Here is a 22222-nt window from a genome sequence, read left to right as displayed (position 1 = left end):
AAAAAAAAAGAATGAGAACCCTATTTCAAACCTTCTGGAGAAGGGATTGGGTACCGTCAATTCCATTTTTCATCAGTACAACCGGGCGAATGGGGCACATCGGAACACACACTCCCCAACCAGATGCATGACAAAAATGCTATTTTAAATATGGACAAATGTACGCATATGTGCAAAATATGTGCTCTTCATCTATTTCAATTTTAAAAATACATTTTTCAATGCACGTATTAAAAGATCCAAACCGACCAACAACGGGTTTGACGCAAACAACAAATAATTACACATTTTAATTTTTTTTTCAATGCAAAAAAATGAAGATTCAAGGATGGCACAAAATTGTTTAACAAGAAACCAACATCAAGTCCAAGAGCATATTTTGCAACTTTTTTCACACATATCAACTCACTCAAAATGTTATTAATATTGCTGTACTATGTTGGTCCTGCATATCATTCCAAATTCGCAACAAAATGATTAGGCCCACTCAGACTGGAAGATAGGGCAGTGAAAGACCCACTTTAAGCACAGCTAAGACCATTTGGTGGCAATTAGTGATATCACAACTCAAAACTACAGACCCCTGCATATTTGCAGATTGGCATCTGCAGATTCACATATTTACAGATTTTTAAACAATTTACAATTTTGGTTCTGAATATTATGGGGGATTTTTGCCATTTTTCCAGCGTGTGTGTGTGTGTGTGTGTATATATATATATATGCCCATTTTATCCTTTTTTGTGTGGATCATTCATGCGGCATGTTTATCAGCAGTTTTTATAGACATTTTGAGAAGTTGTGTCATGAAAAAAAAGGTTTAAAAACAAGGAAAAAATATTTTTGGGGGTTTGAATATTAATCAAATGGGTCAATCAAATGTTGGAAAGGATTACAAAGAACTACCGTTATGACGTACAAATTCGTTGTGTCCCTCCAGGTACGTTTTAACGAGATTCGACTATATTCGCCGCAAAAGAGAAAAAGAAAACATTCGCTCTCGTTTACAGAGTGTGAATGAACACACCACACGCAGCAGAGACGTGACTGGGCAATACAAACACGAATGGCGGCCGCGGTGAACGGCGGGCTCGCGCCACTAATGGAGTCGAATAGATGAAAAATAACGACATGAACAACAAAATACAGCAAAACTGACAAGTAATACACATTACGGCGGGAAGAATGGTGAAGCCGCATTCAATCTCGGACAAGTACCTGCGCAACAAACGAGCCTTTGCAAATCGACTCGTCACGTGAAATGTTTCAGTCGACAAAACGTTACTTTAACAACAAACGGAAAACAACGTGCGCTCTGAGCAATTAAGGGGAACTATTTGAGCACACTACACAGCAGTAAGAGAAAAACGCATTGAAATATTAATATGGAATTGCGAATGACTCTGGACTATCAATGAGATGCGACTCACCACTGGGCATTCCTCGGCGCTCTGACGCGACGGCGGGAAGCAGGTGTGCTGTTGCGTCACTTCCGCCATCATTGAATAAAGTTCATGTGTTGCTCCGTTATACGTGAATGGAATCCAGTAAGAAAACATTCAAACTATACGAGTGCATGGGTGGAATGCAACTAGCGATGCTGCCGATGTAATGTGCGGAGTGGCCGACAAATGCAACAGCAATGACAATATAGGACACAACCCATTATAATGTGCTCTGTGTGCTGGCGGGAATACATGGACCAAGTAGGTAATCCTTTCGTGCGCAATTTACAGCACGGCACAGTATCGAACTGCAAACAAGATCGCATGGCTAATAATTGCAGTCTATACAATTTATCGTTCTTCCAAACAATATGGCTCTTGTCCCCACTCCATTTCCGGCTGTTCGGGCACACCACATTTTCCACATCCTGAGCATCTGGCTCGTACATGTACGATCCAACACGCATCTTGACGACAACCTCCTCTCCTTCGAACTCCTCAAACGCCAGGATACCCTCAGATAAGTTTGAAACGTCGCTTTCCGAATTGATTTTGGACTGGCTTTGTGTTTGTGTACACTTTGCGTAGTGAATCCTGTTATTGTCGTCCTTGAAATGACGTCACACTTCTGGGTCTGACGCTGGTCAGGATCTCACTTCGGGGAAACATTTTTTTGTAATCGAAATATAAATTATGATTAATTTATGCTTTATTTAAGGTTTTGTTGAATTGCTATTCTTGTGCCATGAAAATATTTCATTTGGGACTTTCTAAAATTTACTTTTTTAACACTTACGTGTGTTTTATCAAGGGTGGGCAAGAAGACGCTGTAACCGCACACTCGAAACTCATACTCGTACGAGCCTTGCACACAGCTAAGTTTTTTAAGGGTTTTTTTGTTTGTTTGTCTCCGGGGACCGGTAGGCTTAGAGTACATGAGCCAGTTGCTATAATGTAGCCTTTTGCATTGCCATTAGGAGGCAGAGTAAAACCGTAGAGTTCTTGATGAGAGGACAGAAGAATCCCTGCAACAGGTGCACAAGGTGGGTCCAGCCCAATCTGCCAAATTCGTCCTCTGAGGCTGCGGTGGCGCATAAATCTCCTTTGACGCTGCAGTATCAGATTACTGTTTGTTTGTGCGCACATTCACAATTTATATTCCTTATCCTATAGTGAACATCATCCGCTTTATTTAAAATAAATGACATTGTGAGGTAATAAAATCTTCCAGTTATGGAATATATCCACAGTGAACACGGCACAATAAAAGCCACGTGAAAATGGATGTCATCTGTTGCAGTGAGAGCATATTGTGAGTATATCTATTCATATTCCTGCTTTAGTGGAGTCAAACGTGGAAAGCGTTTAGCAGCTAACCTATGTGCGTGACGCGAACAAATACGAAAAGAAACCTGACATAAACCTCAACTTGAACGATCGTGACGAAAGGCAAGTGTATTTAATTTCCTAACAGAACGCCTTGAATGAAAGTGCGGTCGTTGAATGATTTTAGTTTACACGTGAAAAATCAATACTTTCAAAAGGTAGCAATCAAAGGCAAAAATGACAGAGCCCGGGGTTCGGGTCACCTGGACGGCACATTTTCTGCCTTCCTTGTCGTCTGTCAGAACCTCCACAGGTTATTTTCACCTTGCAAAGCCGACTGCCTATTTCTGTGTTTTACAATCCGGATCATTCCAAGGGAATTCGGATTTTCTTCTTCCTACTCTGTCTTCATCTCAATCTGTTCCCTCGTTCGACCCCGTTCCTCCACACGACACATTCATGTGCGTGTCTGTCACCTCAAACCGCCACAAACACAGCCGGAGGGCCAACCAAAAGCAGCCGAGCTCTGTGAGCGGACGTGATAACAGCCGGTGCCGCCGCGTGGGCGCAGCAAAGAGCGGAAACCGGCTTTTTTTTTCTTCTCACGTCGGCGACCTCTGCTATCAGCTGTGGTGAGCCCTCAGCCGGTGCTCTTCGCCCACGCAGCTCGGTCGACGTCGCAACGTTCAGTTGCAAATGAAAGGAGCCGAGACGCAGTCTCTCCGAGTTTTGACTTCAAAAGAAAATGGCATGCCGCTCTTCAGTTCACTCCACGGCACCGGGAGTCCTCCGGGAGCTGCCCGTGGTGCTGAAAGCTCTCCAAACCCTTATTTTAGGTGAGGGGTGGCACTCAAATATGCGCGGCTTTGAAGCACATACCTTGAATTTTGAAAAATCAATCAATCAACATGTGGCTACAAATGACGTTTGTCATGTGGTATCACCTTTTCTCACAAGTCCTCCACGTTTCCCTGCATTAAAAAATGCAAAACCTTCAAATTCCACTGGAATGAAGACGATCGCGCGGCTGCTTGGAATAGGTTGGACAATACTGCCATCTGAAGGCAGTATGGCCACAATGCAACAGAAACAGCAAGCTAAAACAGATATATAGTAATCCCTCGTTTATCGCGGCTAATGGGGACCGAAACCACCCGCGATTAACGGAAATCCACGAACTAACCCCCATATGGGTATATGTACATGTGTATGAGTATAAATAATATTTATAAGGCCAAATTTAATGGTATACGTGCACGTTTGTAGTAATTAACATTACTAAATGCTATATACTAATATATTTAAACATGTATATGTTGCTCTATGTGACTCGCTGTTGTTTTGCTGACTTTCACTGCCTATTGCGTTCTTTTTTGCGACATTTTTGCTTTTTTTTAAATGAATATGTTTGAAAAAATCCGCGATGCACTGAGGCCGCCATAAACGAATGGCGAAATAGCGAGGGATCACTGCAAAATTTGGGGTAGACGGATGAATTGTCTCTTTCGAAAAATGAGAACATAGGATATATCTTGTCAAATCATTTGATGGCAGTTATTTACTCAAATGGGTGCGCATGTAAATATCTCACTACGCGTACCGTCATTTATTTTTCTGCAGGCCATTTTAATGAGTTTTATCAAGGTCATTTGGTTGGTGGGACGTAAAAATATACCAATGCCTGATTTTCAGTGTTTAATATTGCGTACATTTTATTTATTATTAATTTTGTCAGTGTCAAGCTGTGTAAGTGATCGTTGTGGGTTTTTCTTTCATGTAACTTTCCTGCTTGGTGGCGTGCCGTGTGAGCTTTTTATCACGTCAAATAAATTGGCTCAGCAAAGGTTAAGAAATGACGCGCTCGGTTGAACAGCAAAAACACACTTATGGCACATCAGGCTTGCGTACGGGACAGAGGGAAACCATGCGCATGACGCTCTTCAGAGGGCAGCACGGCTTTAAGTCCTCCGGCGGGAAAACCGCCTGCTTCAAAATGTCATTTTCAAGCTGTTCTAGGTGAGCCTCCGAAAACCGAAATGAACCGGACAAGGCGACGAAATCGTTCAAACCGTCGAGGGGTACGGAGCCGCCCTCAGACACACTCGAGTCGTCGTCGTCCGATGACGGCGGCGGCGGACAAGCGGGGGTCCCGTGAGACGTGCTCGCCGCCGCCTCCTCGGTGGGGCGTCGCCGCGGCGTTAGGCCGCTGCCCGCGTCCTGCAGGATTTTTAGAGGGCTGAAATTGCTCTGGCTGAGTTGACTGAACGGCACCCGTTGCGCCGTCAAGATCTCTTCCGGGATGGGGTGCACGAGGTTTAGCCTCCACGTGTCTAAGGGTTCTCGACTGCTTTTGTAAAAGGTGAACTCCTCGCGGGATTCTGCCAGGCTGCAATCACTGTCCGTGTCCATCTCGGAGGAGGGAGAATCCGGACCCGGACGCTCCCCGGGAGAGTCAAACACCACTCCTTTAGGCACAGGCGGTCGAACATATTGGCGCCGAAGGTTGACTGATGATCTGCTCCAGTTCTCCGGCAGCCTCCTCATGTAGCGCTGCACCGACTCGGGCACCAGGACTTCACGCCTTTTGCAGGGTAATAAGGTGGAGAGGCTTGCCGGGATGCCGTTGCCAACGATGGGCAACAGGGAGGAAGGCTTGAGTCCGGAGACAAAGTCCACCAGCTCTTGATAAGACGAGTGGTCCGAGTAGGGCACCACGTGCAGTTTGGGGTGGAAGAGGGGGAGGGGCCTGCTGGTGGGATAGATGGCCAACGTGGGTTGCTCGCTGTTCCACCGGCACATGGCGGCAAAGGAGATCTCTCTCTGCTCCACAACGCGGATACGGCCGGCGCCCGGGTCGGTGGTGAAGACGTCGGGCAGCCCGAGCACTCTGAGGGTCTCCATCCTGTCAAAACTCACCTCGATCCAGGTTTGAAACTCCATGGCGAGCTCCACCAACAGAGATTCCTTGCCCAGGGTGTAGAGACCTGCAAGGCAGCACAGGAGAGCGACACGCTCCGTCACCACACCTTCATCGACTCACAATTTGTTGCAGTTCTCAAAACCTGTTTTGAATAAAACAGGTCACAGTCATTTGCTTTTCCGATAACAATTTCAATGTTTCAAATCACGAAATGTTTTGGAGCATTTCACAAAGCAGTGGGGGGAAAAAAAGCAAAAAAACCCCACCTAAGACAACGGTGTGGTCCGGGTGGCTGCGAATGATTTCCTTGATTTGCTGTGTGGCTTGCTTTCTTGACGGGATGCTGCGGTTGGGGTCACAGTTGGTGTCGTCCAAGTACAGGACATCGATAACGGCGTTGGTTACCAGGCACAGCTCACGCAGCATTGATGGGGAATATCTGAAGTCACCTGAATTAACGATGTACCAGACACACTTTTGTGAGTTTTGTACAAACTCACTCACCGTGTTGTACAGTAATCCCTCGTTTATCGCAGATAATGGGGACCAAAACCACCCGCAATAAACAAAGTAGCGACCAATTAACATACACAGGTAAAAAAAACAATTATATACTATATATATATATACACACAGTACATATATATATAGTATATACTGTATATATTTTTTTAAGTCAGCAAAAAGTCTGCAAACAGTCCGTGAGAAGCTGCAAAACAACAGCGGGTCACATAGAGCAACATATACAGTACTGTACTCCAAGTATATGAATTATTATTTTTTTTTTTATGAATATGTTTGAAAAAATCCGCGATGCACCGAATCCGCGATAAACAAACCGCGAAATAGCGAGGGATCACTGTACACATGAAACGATATGAACATTTCCCAGCACAATTACCATGACAAAAATGACACATTACAGAGTATTAACGATCATTTAGAATTCAAACGGGAATCATACAGACCCATTTGATCATGTACGGTTTCATTCACGGTGTGTTGAGACACTCACCGGTGTATAGAATGGTGCCAAAGTAGCCCTCGAAGAGGAACATGACCGCACCTGGACAGTGGTTGGCATCGATCAGTGTGACGGTCATGTTTTCTTTGCCAATGTCATCCAGGGGCAGGAGGTGTGAGTCGCCAATCTCCAATGGGTGGATCCACTTTTCCTTCACCTGCACACAAGAAAAAAAAAATGGACACGCCCATGTTCACATGCTAGGTTTTTATGAGAATAAAAAATGGCATCGGTGTCAATCATTTCAAAACTTTTTCCAACCATTAATGTGACCCATTACCTGTACAACTTAACAGCCCAAAACTTTGATGGCAAGTAGAAACAAACTGTGATAATACCATTGCACAAGTGTGCACACCCTGCCTTCTGGGATTGTGGTTGTGAATTATAATTTTATAGTTACATGCCCCATTTTTTTTTCATACACGTCAGCCAGGCGAAGAACACAAAATACATTTCATACACAATGAAAGACACTTATTAACAAGTGTAAGAGAAGGGCACAACAGTACCATTACCAAGAACTATACATCCCTCCAAAATAGATGTTTGTTTTTTTTAATCTGACAAAGGCCAGGCTCATCATTGGCTCGGTCTTATGTGGTGTAAAATGAGTGCCAGCTCAATGCAGGAGATATACTGTACGCTGCATAATTATTATAGTTAATGCTTAATTGAAATATATTTTCAATTAAGCATTCCACTAAACAAGTCAGTAAGGAGACATGGTCAGTGGTTTCAAATTTGATAGTCTCATTTAAAGTAGGCAATTCACCCAGCGTGTGCAGGCCCACCTCCACCACCGTCCAGCAAAGATGAGAGAGCTCTCACCCGCAGCTTGACTTTGACCAGCGAAGCGGTTACCGGGGAGCAGTAGATGGGTCGGTCCGCCCATGTGGACGTCAGGCCGACCGTGTGGTCGCTGTGCATGTGCGACAGGAAGAAGAGTCTGCTCTCTGGACATCTGCGAAGATGCCAGAAGTCGACGGCCAGCGGAGTGTTGGCGATGATCTTGCCATTGGACATCCTCCCATCCGACGTCGCATACGCACCGGTCGTTGAACGAGTCAATAACGTTTGCAAAGTCTCGCTGAGTCGTCTTGTGTCGCGCAGTGGCTCGTTTGAGGTTCGATAGGCTGAATAATTCTAATTTTGCGGCGCCATGTTTTAGCATTCAAAAATGTTCCGCTAAAAGCCCAGTAAGAGAAGTAAACGGCCGGTTTCTTGCATCCATCGCGGCAGTGCGCCACCTCTTCCCGCGCCATTTATATTTTCAATGCAGCTTCCACACGCCCCTTCCCTACCACAATACCGTCGGCTTTTGATTACGTCACAATTGCGCTTCGCACAAGGAACTGGTAGAGGCTATGTCCAAGTCTTACACGCTTACAGTAGGAAATATCCCAGTTCCACGGAACAATGGTTTAGCCAGCGGAGAAAGCAAGCATCAATCTGCCAAACTCACTTTATTTACTTTCCTCCCCCTTTCAAAGAAACACAACACTGTCGCTTATAAACTACGTTACCAAAGACGTCACTCTACACAGGCTGTCGTACTTGTTAGGGTTTGGCTCCATTCGTCGAGTGAACTTGGGTCATGAAATCGGAATACTCCCACCCGGATTGTCATAGTTCCGACCGCAAAACGTTCGAGGCGAATGTAAACAACAAATATGTCTGATTACAATAAATTGTTGTTCTGGTTCATGGCAGCATATTTTGATCTCCAGCAAACCTTCTTCACAATTTCCTCAGTGTATATAAATAAAAGAATATCTTATCTTCAAAGCATTTCATTCAGTTCACGAAACAACTTAATAGACGGATATAACGGATATCTTCCCGCAGTCAATACAAATCACGCTGTGTTCTGTGACGTTATTTGGACTCACCAATAATAAAGAAATAAAGCTAAATATATCTTATAATCTTGTAAATGATGTTTTGCCATTTCGGTCTGTGGCTTCATGGGATCACCATTGACGATCCTACGCTACCCGCTCACAAGTCAGGCGAGTGGATCACCACACCATCAGTGACTCCCACCCAGTTTAAAGGGGCTTTCTAGTAGGTTTTCTTGTGTCTAATGTATTGCGATGCTGGGTAATGTGACAACAGGGGAGGGAAATCATATCCCTCGTTCCCCGCGTCACTCCAAAGAAACGTGCCACGCTTGTCCACACGATGGCGGTAGGCGAGAAGGCAAGCCAGAATGACAACGTCGCTGCTTTTATTGTTAGCTCTGTTTTAAGGTTTTTCTTGGCACTGAGCGATCTATGCAAAACAAATGAGAATCTTTGACATTTCTGATTCCATTCTATTTTCCTTTGCATGCATGCGTGTGCAAAAATGTATCCATTCTTTAAGATTAAGATATCCTTTATTTGTCCCACAATGGGGAAATTTACCTCCATTTTTCAAATGGTCAGAATTTGACCTCCAATACTCCTATTCAATGCATTCCGTCCATTTTGTTTTAAAAGAGGATTTTAAAACAATATCCTCGGTTCTTTTCTGAAGAATGTGAGAGGAAAGGTCGTCCAATATATTTTCAATTTGATTAGTTGGGGGGAGGGGGGCGGGGTTAAAAGCAAATGGGGGCGTTACTATGGTGACGGCACACAACAGTGGTCTCCCTCCCTTGCGCTCCATTTTACAGTTCCTGACTGAGGATGACACCTGCCGGTTTCTCTTTAACTGCAGCGCGTGCAACCGCCGCTTGTGCCCCCGAAGCACATGCCACGCAGTCAGCCTCACTGCTAATTCTTTGACTCGCACTCCACACTGAACTCACACAAGAGGAGCGGGGGCGGGGGTTGGAAGGTTGTTACGTCCAGCACTTTGGCACTCGCTGTTGAGCCAGACAGTACAGCCGGGGTGCCATTTCCACGAGTGGCACACCGCGTGAGCTCTTCCACTATGGCTGGTGAAGAAATGAACTGGATACTTGGCGCAGTCATGATGCATACCTGCACGGTGTTCGTCATTTGCTCGCACATTATTTTCCCTTCTACGCTCCCCTTAATAAGGAAAATCACTGAAACAAATGATTGCAGAAAGTCATCTTTTTTTTAAATTCAGCCTCTTTAACTTTGTCTTTTTTTTGTAACTGGTGAATAAAAATACAACATGAATGCAAATAAATAAATATATCGGACAATCTTGCCGATTTTAAGAGGCCGATTAAGCGGTTGGCCCCTAGTTGCCATAAATACACCCCGACCTACGATCCCAAAACGAACGATCGTTTCAAATTCATCTCACATTACCCTTTAAAAATTAAGAACAACTTCCAATTCTATCGCCGCCTGAGCAGAGCCAAAATTGGATTCAAATGGAGCTGCCTGTATCCCTCGTGAACAAAATCAGGCTAAACCTAGCTCCTCACCCACAAGGAAAGAGCTCAGAGCACAGAGGATCGTGAATGGCGGCGGGGTCGATTTGTGGGCGTGTGAATACATTTTAAGGTCATATGACCCAGGTGAGCATCGATCTCGGTTGAATGACGAGCAGATGATACGCATTCACGCACCATTCATCCAAGCTAACACATTGACGTGCTCAGAGGTGATGGCGGCTTTATTTGCCTTCAGGGAAAACGCAGCGGTGCCGCTTGCACGCTCTGTGCCGAGTTATTTACGGCTACGTGCGAGGAGCCAAAGATGCCCCTTGGCGGCGAAGAGCTCGTTGCCGGGTAGAAGGCGCTGGTGGAAGATGCGTTTCTCACTCGTTGTCCCGCCATCTCTCCGTACCTCAGCGGCTTTCCGCTGACCAAACTCAATCCAAACGGGGACGCAAACGCTTTGATTTGATTCGACCCGTTTGTGAGCCTTTGAGGAGGGAATTTAGTGGAAGGTGGCTGCGTGATCGGCGACATGTGAGTAAGAGTAAGACGGAATCACGCTGAGCTTCTGCACCGGTTTGTTCATCGTGTACCTTTTTAAAAACATACAGCAATAATTACAGCCAACCTATTTGCACTTTTACCACTTGGCGTTCAGCCTCTGCACATGTGTGGGTCAGTTGTCCTAATAGGGTCACAATCGCAAAGTTTTTTATTTTTGTTTTTAAGTTTTCCCCATTTTCTTTTTCTTTACTTTATTGCCTCCTCAATTTCACGCAGAACCAACATGCAGCGTTGTTCATTTTCAGAAACGGGGAGCTAGCAAAAGATCGACCTGGATGTTTATTTTCACATTTGACGGGGGGCCACGAGGTCTGTTCACACAAGACATTCAAAAGTCACTTTGACATTGACTCTTCCCTTAAGCGTTCCACCAACTCGTAACCTACTTTGCCAACATGTCACCCCGAGAATATGTCATTTCCAGATACATTTTCATCGTCTGCCACCTAAAAGGTGACTTGGCAGGCATGTAGGCACTCCAGACACAAAAAGTACCATATTTCTATGCAACTCGTCTCGACTCAACTCAACTGTATTTCTAGAGCACTTGAAAACAACCATCGTTGTATACAAAGTGCCGCACATGGAGCAAATATCATCCAGTATATACAACAATAAAATCATCATTAATAACCAAGACAGTAGAAAGCACAAAACAGTCAAACTATGATCAAGTCTGAGTCATGCCGCGGAGAGTGCCAAAGAATACAAACGAGTTTTGATACGCATTTTAAAGATGGGCAGCGATGGAGCTTGCCGAATATACATTTCCGATGGGAGACAGGTCTGGACTGCAGGCAAGCCAGTCTAGAATGCACACTCTTTTACTACGAAGCCACACTGTTGTAACACAAAACAAAAAACAGTCAAACTAACAATCAAGTCTCATGCTGAGTCAAATGCCAAAGAATACAAATGATTTTTGAGACGAATTTTAAAAATTGGGCACTAAGGGGGCTTGCCGAACATTCAGCGGGAGGACTTTCCCAAAGAGAGGGACCTGTCATGTTACGAGGTGGTGGTGGACCCCAAAAAGCAGGCAAGAGGGAGGAGCAGGGTGTACTTCAAGAAGTGTATTGATAAAACACAGAAAACTAAATCCAAAACAAAGTCCAAAGAACGAAACGAATCCAAAATAGCAAACAAAAACCACGACTTAAGCAAAACACTATCAATAACAGAAACATGACCAAAAACATGACCTAAACATGACAAACATACATGACAGCAACAAAGAAACAAACAATGACCCGACACCGAGTGGTCGTGCCGGGAGTCCTTTTAAAGCAATAATTGCATAACGACCAACAGGTGTGCAGCTGCAGGGAGAGCCCTACAGTGCCACCTGTTGGTCACAAACAGAATCATGACAGGACCGGCAACGAAAAAGGCTCCACCTCCTCTGAGCCGGCGCTTACTTCTCGGTACCTCTAATAATGTCTGGTCCACAGACGTGACGACCCGGGCTGAGGCGGCGGGCAGGTGTGCAGGGATGGAGTAGCTCGGAGAGGTTAGGTGGCGCTAAGCCATTTCAAGATTGGAAAACAAAAGTTAGGATCGTCAAAAGAACTCCAAAATGTAGAGGGAGCCAGTGAAGGGATGCCAGAGATGTGCTCAAAAGTCATTTTGTCAGCTTTCAGAGTTCCCGAGTTGTCTTAAAATAGTGAAAATCACGTCAGCAATAATAATCCTAATAATTACGATCTATGGATATGGACTGCAATGTTGAAGCTCTATTTAAAGGACGCCATCGACAGAATTGGATGTTCGTGTCACTGGGCGCTGGGTGCACTTAAGTGTGATAAAAAAAAATACAGGATCCATAATTGATCACCAAGGCCCTAGAGAGCATGCTCTGCGGGTCCTCAATATGCTTCAGCATTTGCACGCGCATGACAAATGATGTGCATTATGCATGTACGGAGCTGAAGAGGAAATGGCAGCATTTAGAGCAAGGGGAGCTGCAAGAGGTCCTGATCAGACCTCTTGCAAGAAGTCTGGCATTACGCAGGCCCTGAAATATTGCCCGGTTACGATGGTTCTGGGTTAAGCGGCGGCCGCTGGGGTGGGTGAGAAGGTTCATTTGCTGGAAGCAACCTCCAAGTGAGTTAGCGTCAGGCAACAGCAGGGGTGAAAATGGCCCCGTTTGCTTGGTGCTTTCGCAGGCAACTCGAGGACACGCCTGCACTCGACTCCGGCAGGTCCACAGTCCATTCACCTTTTTTTGTACTATAAATAAAGAACAGTAATGTAAATAGTTTCAAGACTCGTTCTACGATGAATGTGGCCGATGACCTGTTCATCAAGCTGACAATCTGAATCCGCTCAATCACAAAGCAAAGGGCTGCGCCGCAGCTCAATGAGCACTAACATTTCCTCCGTGCGCTAAATGCACACAACATCGGCGATTTGCGATCATGAGGACAACCGGTCGGCCTTTTTTGAGCATTGTGATGACCTGTCTGCTTTCACAGATTGCCACGATTGTATACTGCCTCGCCCAAGTCATCAAGTTCAATATAGTGAAACTCCTCTACAACGAAATCATGTTTGCAGCAAGAAATTTTTCACAACAGGGGGTTTTTCATTGTAGCAAATTTGATCTCAGATGTAAACACACACAAACATGCAAACGTGTGTGTACTCTTTATTTTTATTCCAATAGTGCATAAGTATGAGCATGCACTTATTTGACACTTCATATAGTCAGTGTAGAAAGAAAAAAAGGGAAAGAAATTGCAAAATTTCTTCCTGGACTACTGCGCATGTGTAAACCACTATGGTGGTTGCTGTTGCCGTTTCCGAACGAAGCAGTAGAGGTCGCTGTGGGATTAGACTTCATTGTAATGAATCTGTTCGCGAGGCTAGAGCAGAGAAAAATATTTCGTATAACGCAACAGGTGTTTTTTTCGTTGTATTGGGGGCAGGAGAGTGGGAATGGTGTTAATGCATGAAGATTTTTTTCACATTAGGGGGTATTTTCGGCCATGTAGGTTTCGTTGTAGAGGAGTTTCACTGTATTGGAACGCAGCACGTGGGCATTAGAAAAATAAAAGATAAAACTGCGCAGTGCAGACCCAGTTTGGAGTTGTCTTTTCTCAAGAAGCATCATCCCTGGCGCAGAAGAGCTCTCAAAAGGCTGACGTTTAAGAACTGAGAACTTGCATGGGGTTCTAAAAGGGTTGGCAAGAATCTCTCAAGCCTTGCCTCGGTGTTCATCGCTCGATGTTAAGACGCATTATTGTGAAAACGGTTGCCGCTCTCCCTTGGAGTGTTTGTCTTGTAAAGCGGACGAAAGAGCGCAGCGCTGAACGCTCAATGAGGCGCGGAAGAATCCATCAGTGCCCTCCTTTTTCCACCCTGCACTCTGACTTTTCTGTACAATGAAAACACGGAAAATTAATGTGTTAGTTTGAGGGTTAGGGTTTGGGTTAAAATATAGCATCTATTGCACCAACTTCAATTCAGATCCAATCACGTTTTAATCTGAAATAGCGGTAAAATCGGGTCTAAAAAAATCCAGCCCGATCCGGCCCGAGCCCAACCAATGCACTTGATTTGCAGGCCCGAGCCCGAAGCAAACCTGAAATTTCATATTTTAATTGTGAGGACTCGGGAGGAGGAGGGGTGATTTATGAAAACAAATTAAAGCCTGTCTTTTGTAACAAAATCTGCAGAGGGTACATTAACCGACAATTTTCCATCATTGGCGGATATTTTTAAGAGTTGACGGGAAAAATGTAAGGCCGTCCGTCATTTTGACGGGTTGAAAATTGGGCCATAAACCACAGCAGCAGTCGTCCTTAAGAATCTAGCGCGGCACTTTAAGTCTTAAAGTGTCTGATTCCGCCGCTCCTGTTTAGTAATTAAATAGCAATTATATTATAGCGCTTTCTCTGTTTTATCCAAATTATTTATTTTAAAACAAGTATTCCTTAGTTTAGTATCCACACATCGTTTTAGTATACATTTTTATAAACATGTACAGGTAGTTATTAAAAACATGTCAGCAAGAGAGAAGCCTGACCCAAAGCAATGATTGACATTTTCGGGCTCGGGTTTAAGATTTTACCTCTAATCTGAAATCCCGGTCTAGTTTTTTTTTTTTTTTTTTCACACACTGGCGATCATCTGAGTGAACAGCAGGCTCTTTGGTTGACACAGGTGCCACGAAAATCCTCGTCTGGGAATGAAATGATCGGCGTTGTGTATATTCATCCATCCTCCCACTTATTTGCTCATGGGAATCATGCCCGAGGCCTCACGGCGAACTGCGTCGTATTGCAAAAGAGGGTCCTTGTTACCAGTCTTGCTGCGCTCGATGCACAAGATGCTGGCCGCCGGGATTTGCACCGCAGGCCCAAAAGGAAAAAGTGAGTCAAGTCCGCACGATAGCGTTGAGAGGAAACAAACCCTCCACAATGTATGCAAATGAACACATGCCAAACCGCAAATATGCGGTTCACCAGGTAGCATGCTGTGTTGCCTATTTTGTCCAATGAGGATGAATTGTTTGCGCATTCTGAAAATATAGAATTAGTTTTACCCCGACAATGTCACGTCTTTGACGAACGGATTATTGGCAGCCGCCGTTTGTTGCCGTCAAGGGCGAGGTAACCAGGCGCTACCTTTCTGGGGCGGAGATGACGACCCCTTGTGCAGCCTTCCGATTCAGAACCACCTGAGCCGGGCCGCTCCTCGCTGATGCATTTTGGGTAGAAGAAAAAATGGGAACACTGTTCAGTCTTCCGTGCGCGAGCCAAGCGGTGTTTGCGCATGATCCCGCGCCAACATTTCCAGAATTAAAATCCTTGTTCCGCGGCATGGATTTATTTGGCCTCGCCACAGCTGCGCTTGGCTGCGTTCGCCTCGGTAGCCGCAGGACACCGCCATGACGTCATTTACACATCATTGAAATCAAATGAAAACAGTGGAGGGCAAGTCCCCCCCCCACACACACAGACTTTCAGCATTTAGTGGACCTTCAAATGCTGTCCCATTTGGTGATTTCTGTTGAAAAATAAATATTATACGTGACGTCATCGCAACAACTAAGAAGGAACCTCACTCGACCTCATTTCAGCAAACACCAAAGGATGAAATCTGCGTTGGTGTCGATTTATTTTGCCTTTTTTTTTGGGCGATAAAATAAGATTGTCTAGCAGAAGTGAGCCACTTATGATGAAAAGTGATGATTGCGTGTGCGTGTGCATGTTCACGCGGGGTGACCGTTGAGCTCATGCTTTTGTGAAAATTCACTTTGCAACACGGTTGTTTCTTCGCCCCTCCTTATTCACTCGACTCAAGCGTAACTCAAGAGCACAATTCGATACAACGGGTGCGGGGGGGGGGGGGGGGGGGGGGTGGTGGACAAGCTCCGAGAGGTAAGGTGGGGCCGGGCCGTTTCCAGATTGGAAAACAAATAATTGGATCTTCAAAAGAAGTCTCAAATGAGCCAGTGATGGCCGAGGCAACAAAATGTTGGCAATTGAGCGTCACCCATCTGTCGAGTGTGCTTGCTTCCCATTGCCACTCATTTGGGCCAATTTTCTAGTCACAGTTGATCAAAGTACAATTCTTGGACTTTGCCCAAGATGGCTGCCTCAAACCAAAATGGAAGACAAATTCAGGCACAGGGGGTAGGGGGGGGGGGGGGGCTTCAGACTTTCATGGCTTTCGACACAATTTTGTGTAAAGTCAAACAAGAGTTGAGAATTTTTCTTTTTTAATTCCTGTGACCCAACTCGGGAAATTGGATTGGATAAACTTTATTGTCCCGAGTGAAATGTGCGCCAAGTGGCTACTTCAAGCCTAAATGAGCAACATTTTCAGCCATGGGTTTGTTTTTCTGTCTTTTTGTTCTGAAAGACACGCCCACCAAACGTTGCTCTTATAAGTGCAACTCCTGTTTGAGGCTGATTTTTCAAGAACGAGCCAGAAATGAGGGAATTTAGGTCAAGCTCAAGGTTTATTTCGAAAGCACATTTAAACACAGGAAACGCTGCCCAAAATGCTGTGGAAAAACAAAACAAACCAAAAAAAAAAAAACACCATTGCGAGGGAAAAAATGAGGACATCTTCAAACACCAAATGAACGAACGCAAATGTCTGGCTCCACCCGTGATGAATAAATGCGTTTTGAAAACGCGACTTCAAACATTCAACGGATGAAGCAGAGCAAATGTTGAGAGGAAGTGCGTTCCAAAGCAGCGGCAAAAACGCCCGCTGCTCTCCATTTTTCTCTAGTCCGCTTTCCATATTTCATAAGATTTCTTCTTTTCTCCATCTGGGACGTCGGGCCAAATGTAGTTTTATTGATTCGATTACAACGGAGCGGTTCAGGTGAACAAGACGGCCAAAATCCGACGAGGAGCACGCCGGAGGCCAAGCGAGTGAGCGCCTTCGCGGGACGAGCCTGCTAAAAAATGGATGCCCCCCGCACTGCCAGCTACAAAGAGGAAGAAGTCCTCTTAATGGACAACTTTGAAGGAAGCCCTTTCAACGTGGCAAAGCGCAGGGAAAGAAGAACTGAATGAATCTCAGCGGTTGCTTTGGAATTAATTTTTTATTCCTCTGCGCTGCTTTTCGCATCTTCCTTTTCCGGATCAGATTTTTTTTTAGTCCAGGTCTTCTGTGGCGGCTAATGGACATTTGCATCGTGTCCAACGGAGCGGTTGCTCCATCGGAGTTCTTGGGGCGCCTCGTGTACGCAACAAGTTCCAAAATCTGCGAATGCTGGTGTGTGACTTCGACGAGGGCTCCTCTTTACTGACTGATGTTGGGCCGAGGGCAATGTGCAACAAAAATGTATTTTGTGGGGACAAAAACTAGTCGTCTTGCAAGTGAGAAAAAGTGAGATCCAGTCCATATTTTTGTAGATAGTGACAAGATTTTGATATGAGTGACAAAGTCAAAGTTTTAACAAGGGAATTTCAGAGGCACAACTTTACTCTCATAATAATTGGCCCGTTATTATGGAAAAAGATGCCTTTATCTCTTTGATAATAGGACTTTTCTCAAAATAAAATCCAACTTTCTTCCTGTAAAAATACGGCAAAAAAACGATCACGCAGGGATTTCAAATTTATAGTGGCTGTAAAAAGTCTACACACCCCCTTTCAGGTTTTACGAATATACGTAAGAAAATAAAGAAGACAGCAAGATAAATCGGCTTCAACTTTTTTCCACCATCAACGGGAGCTCGAACCTGCTCCTCTGAGATCTTTTCTGGCCCGAGTTGCGTCACTTTTGGCTCGCGGAGTCACCTGCCTTCCAAAATGGATGCGTGTGCATCTACAACAGGGCAACAGAAGGGTGATAAAGACCGAAACATCGCTGCCTCTTTTTCTCTCCGAGGGCTCATCTCGACTGCGGCGGCTGTGATCAGTTGCAGCAAGTCTCCATTGGCTTTTGGCTTTCAGAAAGACAGACGTGACACACCTTCGTTCATGTGGGCCTCGTTTGAGGGTTTAAAATGGACAGATGGGTCCGTTGATTTGCTCTGGACATCCCAAAATACGATACACGGCTTTAAGCGTATGAGTCATTTAACTCGTTCAGTACCAGCCAAGTCTAGACCAAGTCTGAAAAGACGTTTAAAAACGTCTTTGGGAGTGAATGAGTTAAAGGACTTGTATCTCAAGTGGCCTTTTCCCATTGAAATGAATGGAAAATGCTTTAATCCGTTCCAGCCTCCCTCAAAATCCCAACAAATTGGGGTTTTTTTCCCAAGGAAGATAACGCTGTAAAATCTTGTACTCGGAATGAAAACAGAATAATAATATAATGACAATGATTTGAAAGAATTAAACAGTCGAAGTGTCACAAGGCTTTCATGCCAGTCATCGTGCTTCATTTCAATTCTGGCCTTGGTCACCGGGGTGTGAGGGGGGGGGGGGGTTAGAACACAGTCCTACAGGCAAACGAAGAACAGTCACCGTGACTCTCAACGACTCAGTAAGCTGCAGTAATCGTCACCATATTGTTTTCAACGAGGATGAAGACTATCTGACTCTGAGTACCATATCATGTGGCAAAATATCTCGTCTTGCACTGTTTGTGTTCCAATATCCATTGCTAAAAGGGCGAGAATGGTTATGGTTAGCCCACGGATGGCATTTTCCATTCTATGGACGAATTCTGGCCCACCCCGTACATTTAAATGACCCACATAATGGCTCAATTAATTCAACACGATCATAGACGTGCTCGGTGGGACAGATGTAAGGACCAGTGGTGCTGGGCCATTTATCCGTCCATCCATGTTCTCTATTGCTTCTCCCGTTCAGGGCCTCATGAAACTTGAGTCTCTCGCCGCTGACGTCAGGCGATAGACTGCACTCCGGAATGGTCATCGGTCACTCACAGGCCACAACTAATGATGTGCAAGCATTCACAGTCCCATCGACGCGGCCAGTAACCCGACTTTGCCCGCCGCTGTGCTAATACCTCCGTGTGACGAGTCGTGTTTTGTTTGATTGTTATTTCTGGAAGCGTGCGTTCAAATTCAACATCTCGGCGGAATGCATTTGATGACATGAATAATTGATTAGCGCTCACGCCGTTCTCAAAATAGTCTGCTTCGGACACGCCCACCGCGATTTTGGATGTCGGCTTGCGCCTCGTGTTGCTCAAATCAATACCTGACAGGCCATCTTCCGTTCGTGCAGGAAGCAGACACATCAAAATGAAAATAGTCATCAAAACAAGGCCGCAGCGTGGCCGAGTGGAGCTTCTGAATTTGACTGCTGCAATGATGAGCATTCAGTACCTTTGAATTAGTCCCCCCCAAAAAAATCATCTTGCTTGACAGGATGCATCACGTCGATGTGAATTTGGTTTGCAAATCGATGCGCGTCTTCAATGCCAGCCCACCAATCAAGTGTTGAGATTGCTGCTAATTGACATAATACTCCCGCTCCCCCATGCTGAGTATTTTTTCTGAGACATCTTTTAGCTTCTGGAACAGTTGGACCCAGATTACAATAGAAGTGAATCGAATATTTAGTGTGAAAGCGACACACATGCTTTCTGGGACTAGGAAGCCTCCTGGTCCTTTCCTTCCAGCTGACACGATCCAGAAATGGACCAGATGATAAGCGGATAGTGCAAACGTAGACTCAGACAAAGTACGGTAGCAAAAAAATATATTTATTTACAGAAAAACAAAAGCCTTTTTACCAAACACATTTTGTCTTGAAATGCTGTTGGCATTTTATTTACAAGACTCTTATGAACACGTTAAAGTATTGTTTGAGTTGTTTAAAGTGTATTTGAGCCTAGTATTCAAGTGTTTAAAAAAAATGTCCTCTGGAGTGGAATTTCAAAAAGAATTCTTTTGGAGTAGTCCAATTACTTCACATAGATTGGGGAATTTCAAAATAAAGGTGATTGGATAACATTTTTTCTTCCTGGTAGTCAGGAGGATAAGCCAAGAAAAACAAGAAATCCAAAAATAGCGACTCAAAAAAAGAAAACTCTTGAAACAGGAGCGTCTATGAACGTGACTTGAAACGCAGAACAGGCGCGCCTGCCGGAGGGAAACGCCCTCCGCGCCGAAAAGAGAAACAAAGACAGAGCAGAACATGACAGCGGCAGAGCAGGAATGCAATCATGTTCACGGGTCAAACTGACCCGTGGCATGTTAATTACATCAGCAACAAAAATAATTCCAATAAACGTGGTTTCGATGTGTCAATCGTACCTCCATGAAGCCAATCAATGCCGCGCCCGGCTCGTCGAGGATAATTCACTCATTCAGGCATTATAAAACTTGATGACTAGAATCGTTTTCACTTCGTGTGTCGATTGTGCAAATTTGGCTGCCAGCATGTGGGCGAATTACTGAAATAAATTGCACGTCGGGTGTTTTGTTTGTCAAAGCCGACGCGATCAGCATCCTGGATTGGCCGAATGCACTTCGTTCCAGCTGCAAAGTGGACATGAGCCAATTTTTTGGGAGGGGGGGGGGGGTCAAATTGTATCCAAAATGCTGGTGGATACAAAAAGCGACGACGCATACAGCCCTCAGTGCCAGTCCCCTCCGACAGAAAGACCTCAGTGAAATTTCACATGAGAAATGTCAGCAGTGGTCGCTGGCGGGTTGACTTTTTCACGACTCTTAATTACACAAGCACTTTCCTCTGATTCAAATGGCCGGAGGTGACACGGCGAGTGAATGAGGCAAGATGAACCAGAATCCTCTTGATGATTTGCTGATCGCTTTCGGAGAAAATGTGGGTGGCTAATTGTCTGCTCAAAGCGACTTTGTCACTCTGCGAGGCTCTGAAAGTCGACTTTGTGAACAACCGAACTAAACTCGAGTTGAAAGCTGCCATCGGTGCGATAAAAAGACGATTGAATCGGTGGCCCTTGTACGTCCCATCCCGGCTCCTTATCTGAAACCGACAGTCTCCAAACTTGGGTCTTCAACTGGACAGCGATTTGGAAATTGGCGTCGTCGTCAATGCCGACTTCATTCACTACTGGTATGCATTTGACTTTGGAGTCAGCCAATCCACCATCCAGCGTCTCCAGTTGGTCCAGAATGTCGCCGCTCGCCTCTTGACTGGTACTTGGAAGAGGGAGCGCAGAACTCAGACCAGACACTATTAGAGGTACCGAGGACTAAGCGGAGCCTTTTCCGTTGCCTTCCCAAATGACCTCTCGTTGAACATTGGGAGCCCCCCCCCCCCCCCCCCCCCCCTGGCCGCCCATCTATAAAACTACTGACTTTCCAATGTTTCAAAGATTCATTTTTTTTTTCATCTGTGCACGCAAAGGGTTAAAAAACTGCGTCGGCTCCGTCTTGTCCCACCGGATTTGTTGGCCAAGGTGATCTACTGCTCATCATCAGTATGCATAGGAGCAAGATTCTGACATCGTGCCCTCGGTTAATGGCCAGGACGCTCCCCAAGCTCCTTTGAAGCAAATTGAAAGAGTACCGTGACCTTGCGTTGCATCATTCATGAGTGTTTACACCAGCAGACATTCTCAACACCCTCGATGTATTTCAAAAGGGGATTCACGTAAATACGTACAAAAGGGATCCTCCGTGTCGATGTCGAGATGACACGTTCACCTTTGTGCAGTGTGCATGCTTAAATATCCATCCATCCATTTTCCGAACCGCTTGATCCTCACTAGGGTCGCGGGGGGTGCTGGAGCCTATCCCAGCCATCTTCGGGCAGTAGGCGGGGGACACCCTGAATCAGTTGCCAGCCAATCGCAGGGCACACAGAGACGAACAACCATCCACGCCCACACTCACACCTAGGGACAATTTAGAGCGTCCAATCAGCCTGCCATGCATGTTTTTGGAATGTGGGAGGAAACCGGAGCACCCGGAGAAAACCCACGCAGGCCCGGGGAGAACACGCAAACTCCACACAGGGAGGGCGGAGCTGGAATCGAACCCGGTACCTCTGCACTGTGAAGCCGACGTGCTAACCACTGGACTCCCGGGCCGCCCGCGCTTAAAAGTTTTTTTATCTCGATGCTTCAAAAGTGAACTCAAAACTCTTTAAATGGAACAGCTTTCTCACTACAGTATTGATTGCTTTTCATCGGGTCTTTGTCTGTTTAAGCCTTGGTGCCCCTAG

At 45.3% G+C, this 22222-nt stretch overlaps 1 protein-coding gene across 5 annotated transcripts in view; it reads right to left on the bottom strand.

Moving 5' to 3' along the window:
- Positions 1-2613: 2613 nt before the first annotated feature.
- The window catches only part of dclre1b (DNA cross-link repair 1B), a 28585-nt gene continuing 8976 nt past the window's right edge, over positions 2614-22222 (bottom strand). For 2 of the 5 annotated variants that reach the window (XM_086113233.1, XM_086113240.1), the window contains 3 exons: positions 6707-6872; positions 5958-6140; positions 2614-5755 (listed from right to left, as the gene is read on the bottom strand). In XM_086113233.1, coding sequence (XP_085969359.1) covers positions 4656-5755; positions 5958-6140; positions 6707-6872 — 1449 coding nt within the window. In that variant the 3' untranslated portion in view covers positions 2614-4655. Of the gene's footprint in view, positions 5756-5957; positions 6141-6706; positions 6873-7490; positions 8530-22222 lie in introns of those variants that run through there. The other 3 variants (XM_086113217.1, XM_086113226.1, XM_086113249.1) reach the window with 3 other exon arrangements.

The sequence above is a fragment of the Hippocampus guttulatus genome, chromosome 1 (assembly GCF_054856545.1).
Source record: "Hippocampus guttulatus isolate MCC_2025c chromosome 1, RoL_Hgut_1.0, whole genome shotgun sequence".
In the NCBI taxonomy this organism is placed as follows: Eukaryota; Metazoa; Chordata; class Actinopteri; order Syngnathiformes; family Syngnathidae; genus Hippocampus; species Hippocampus guttulatus.
This window is presented reverse-complemented; position numbering and strand designations above follow the sequence as displayed.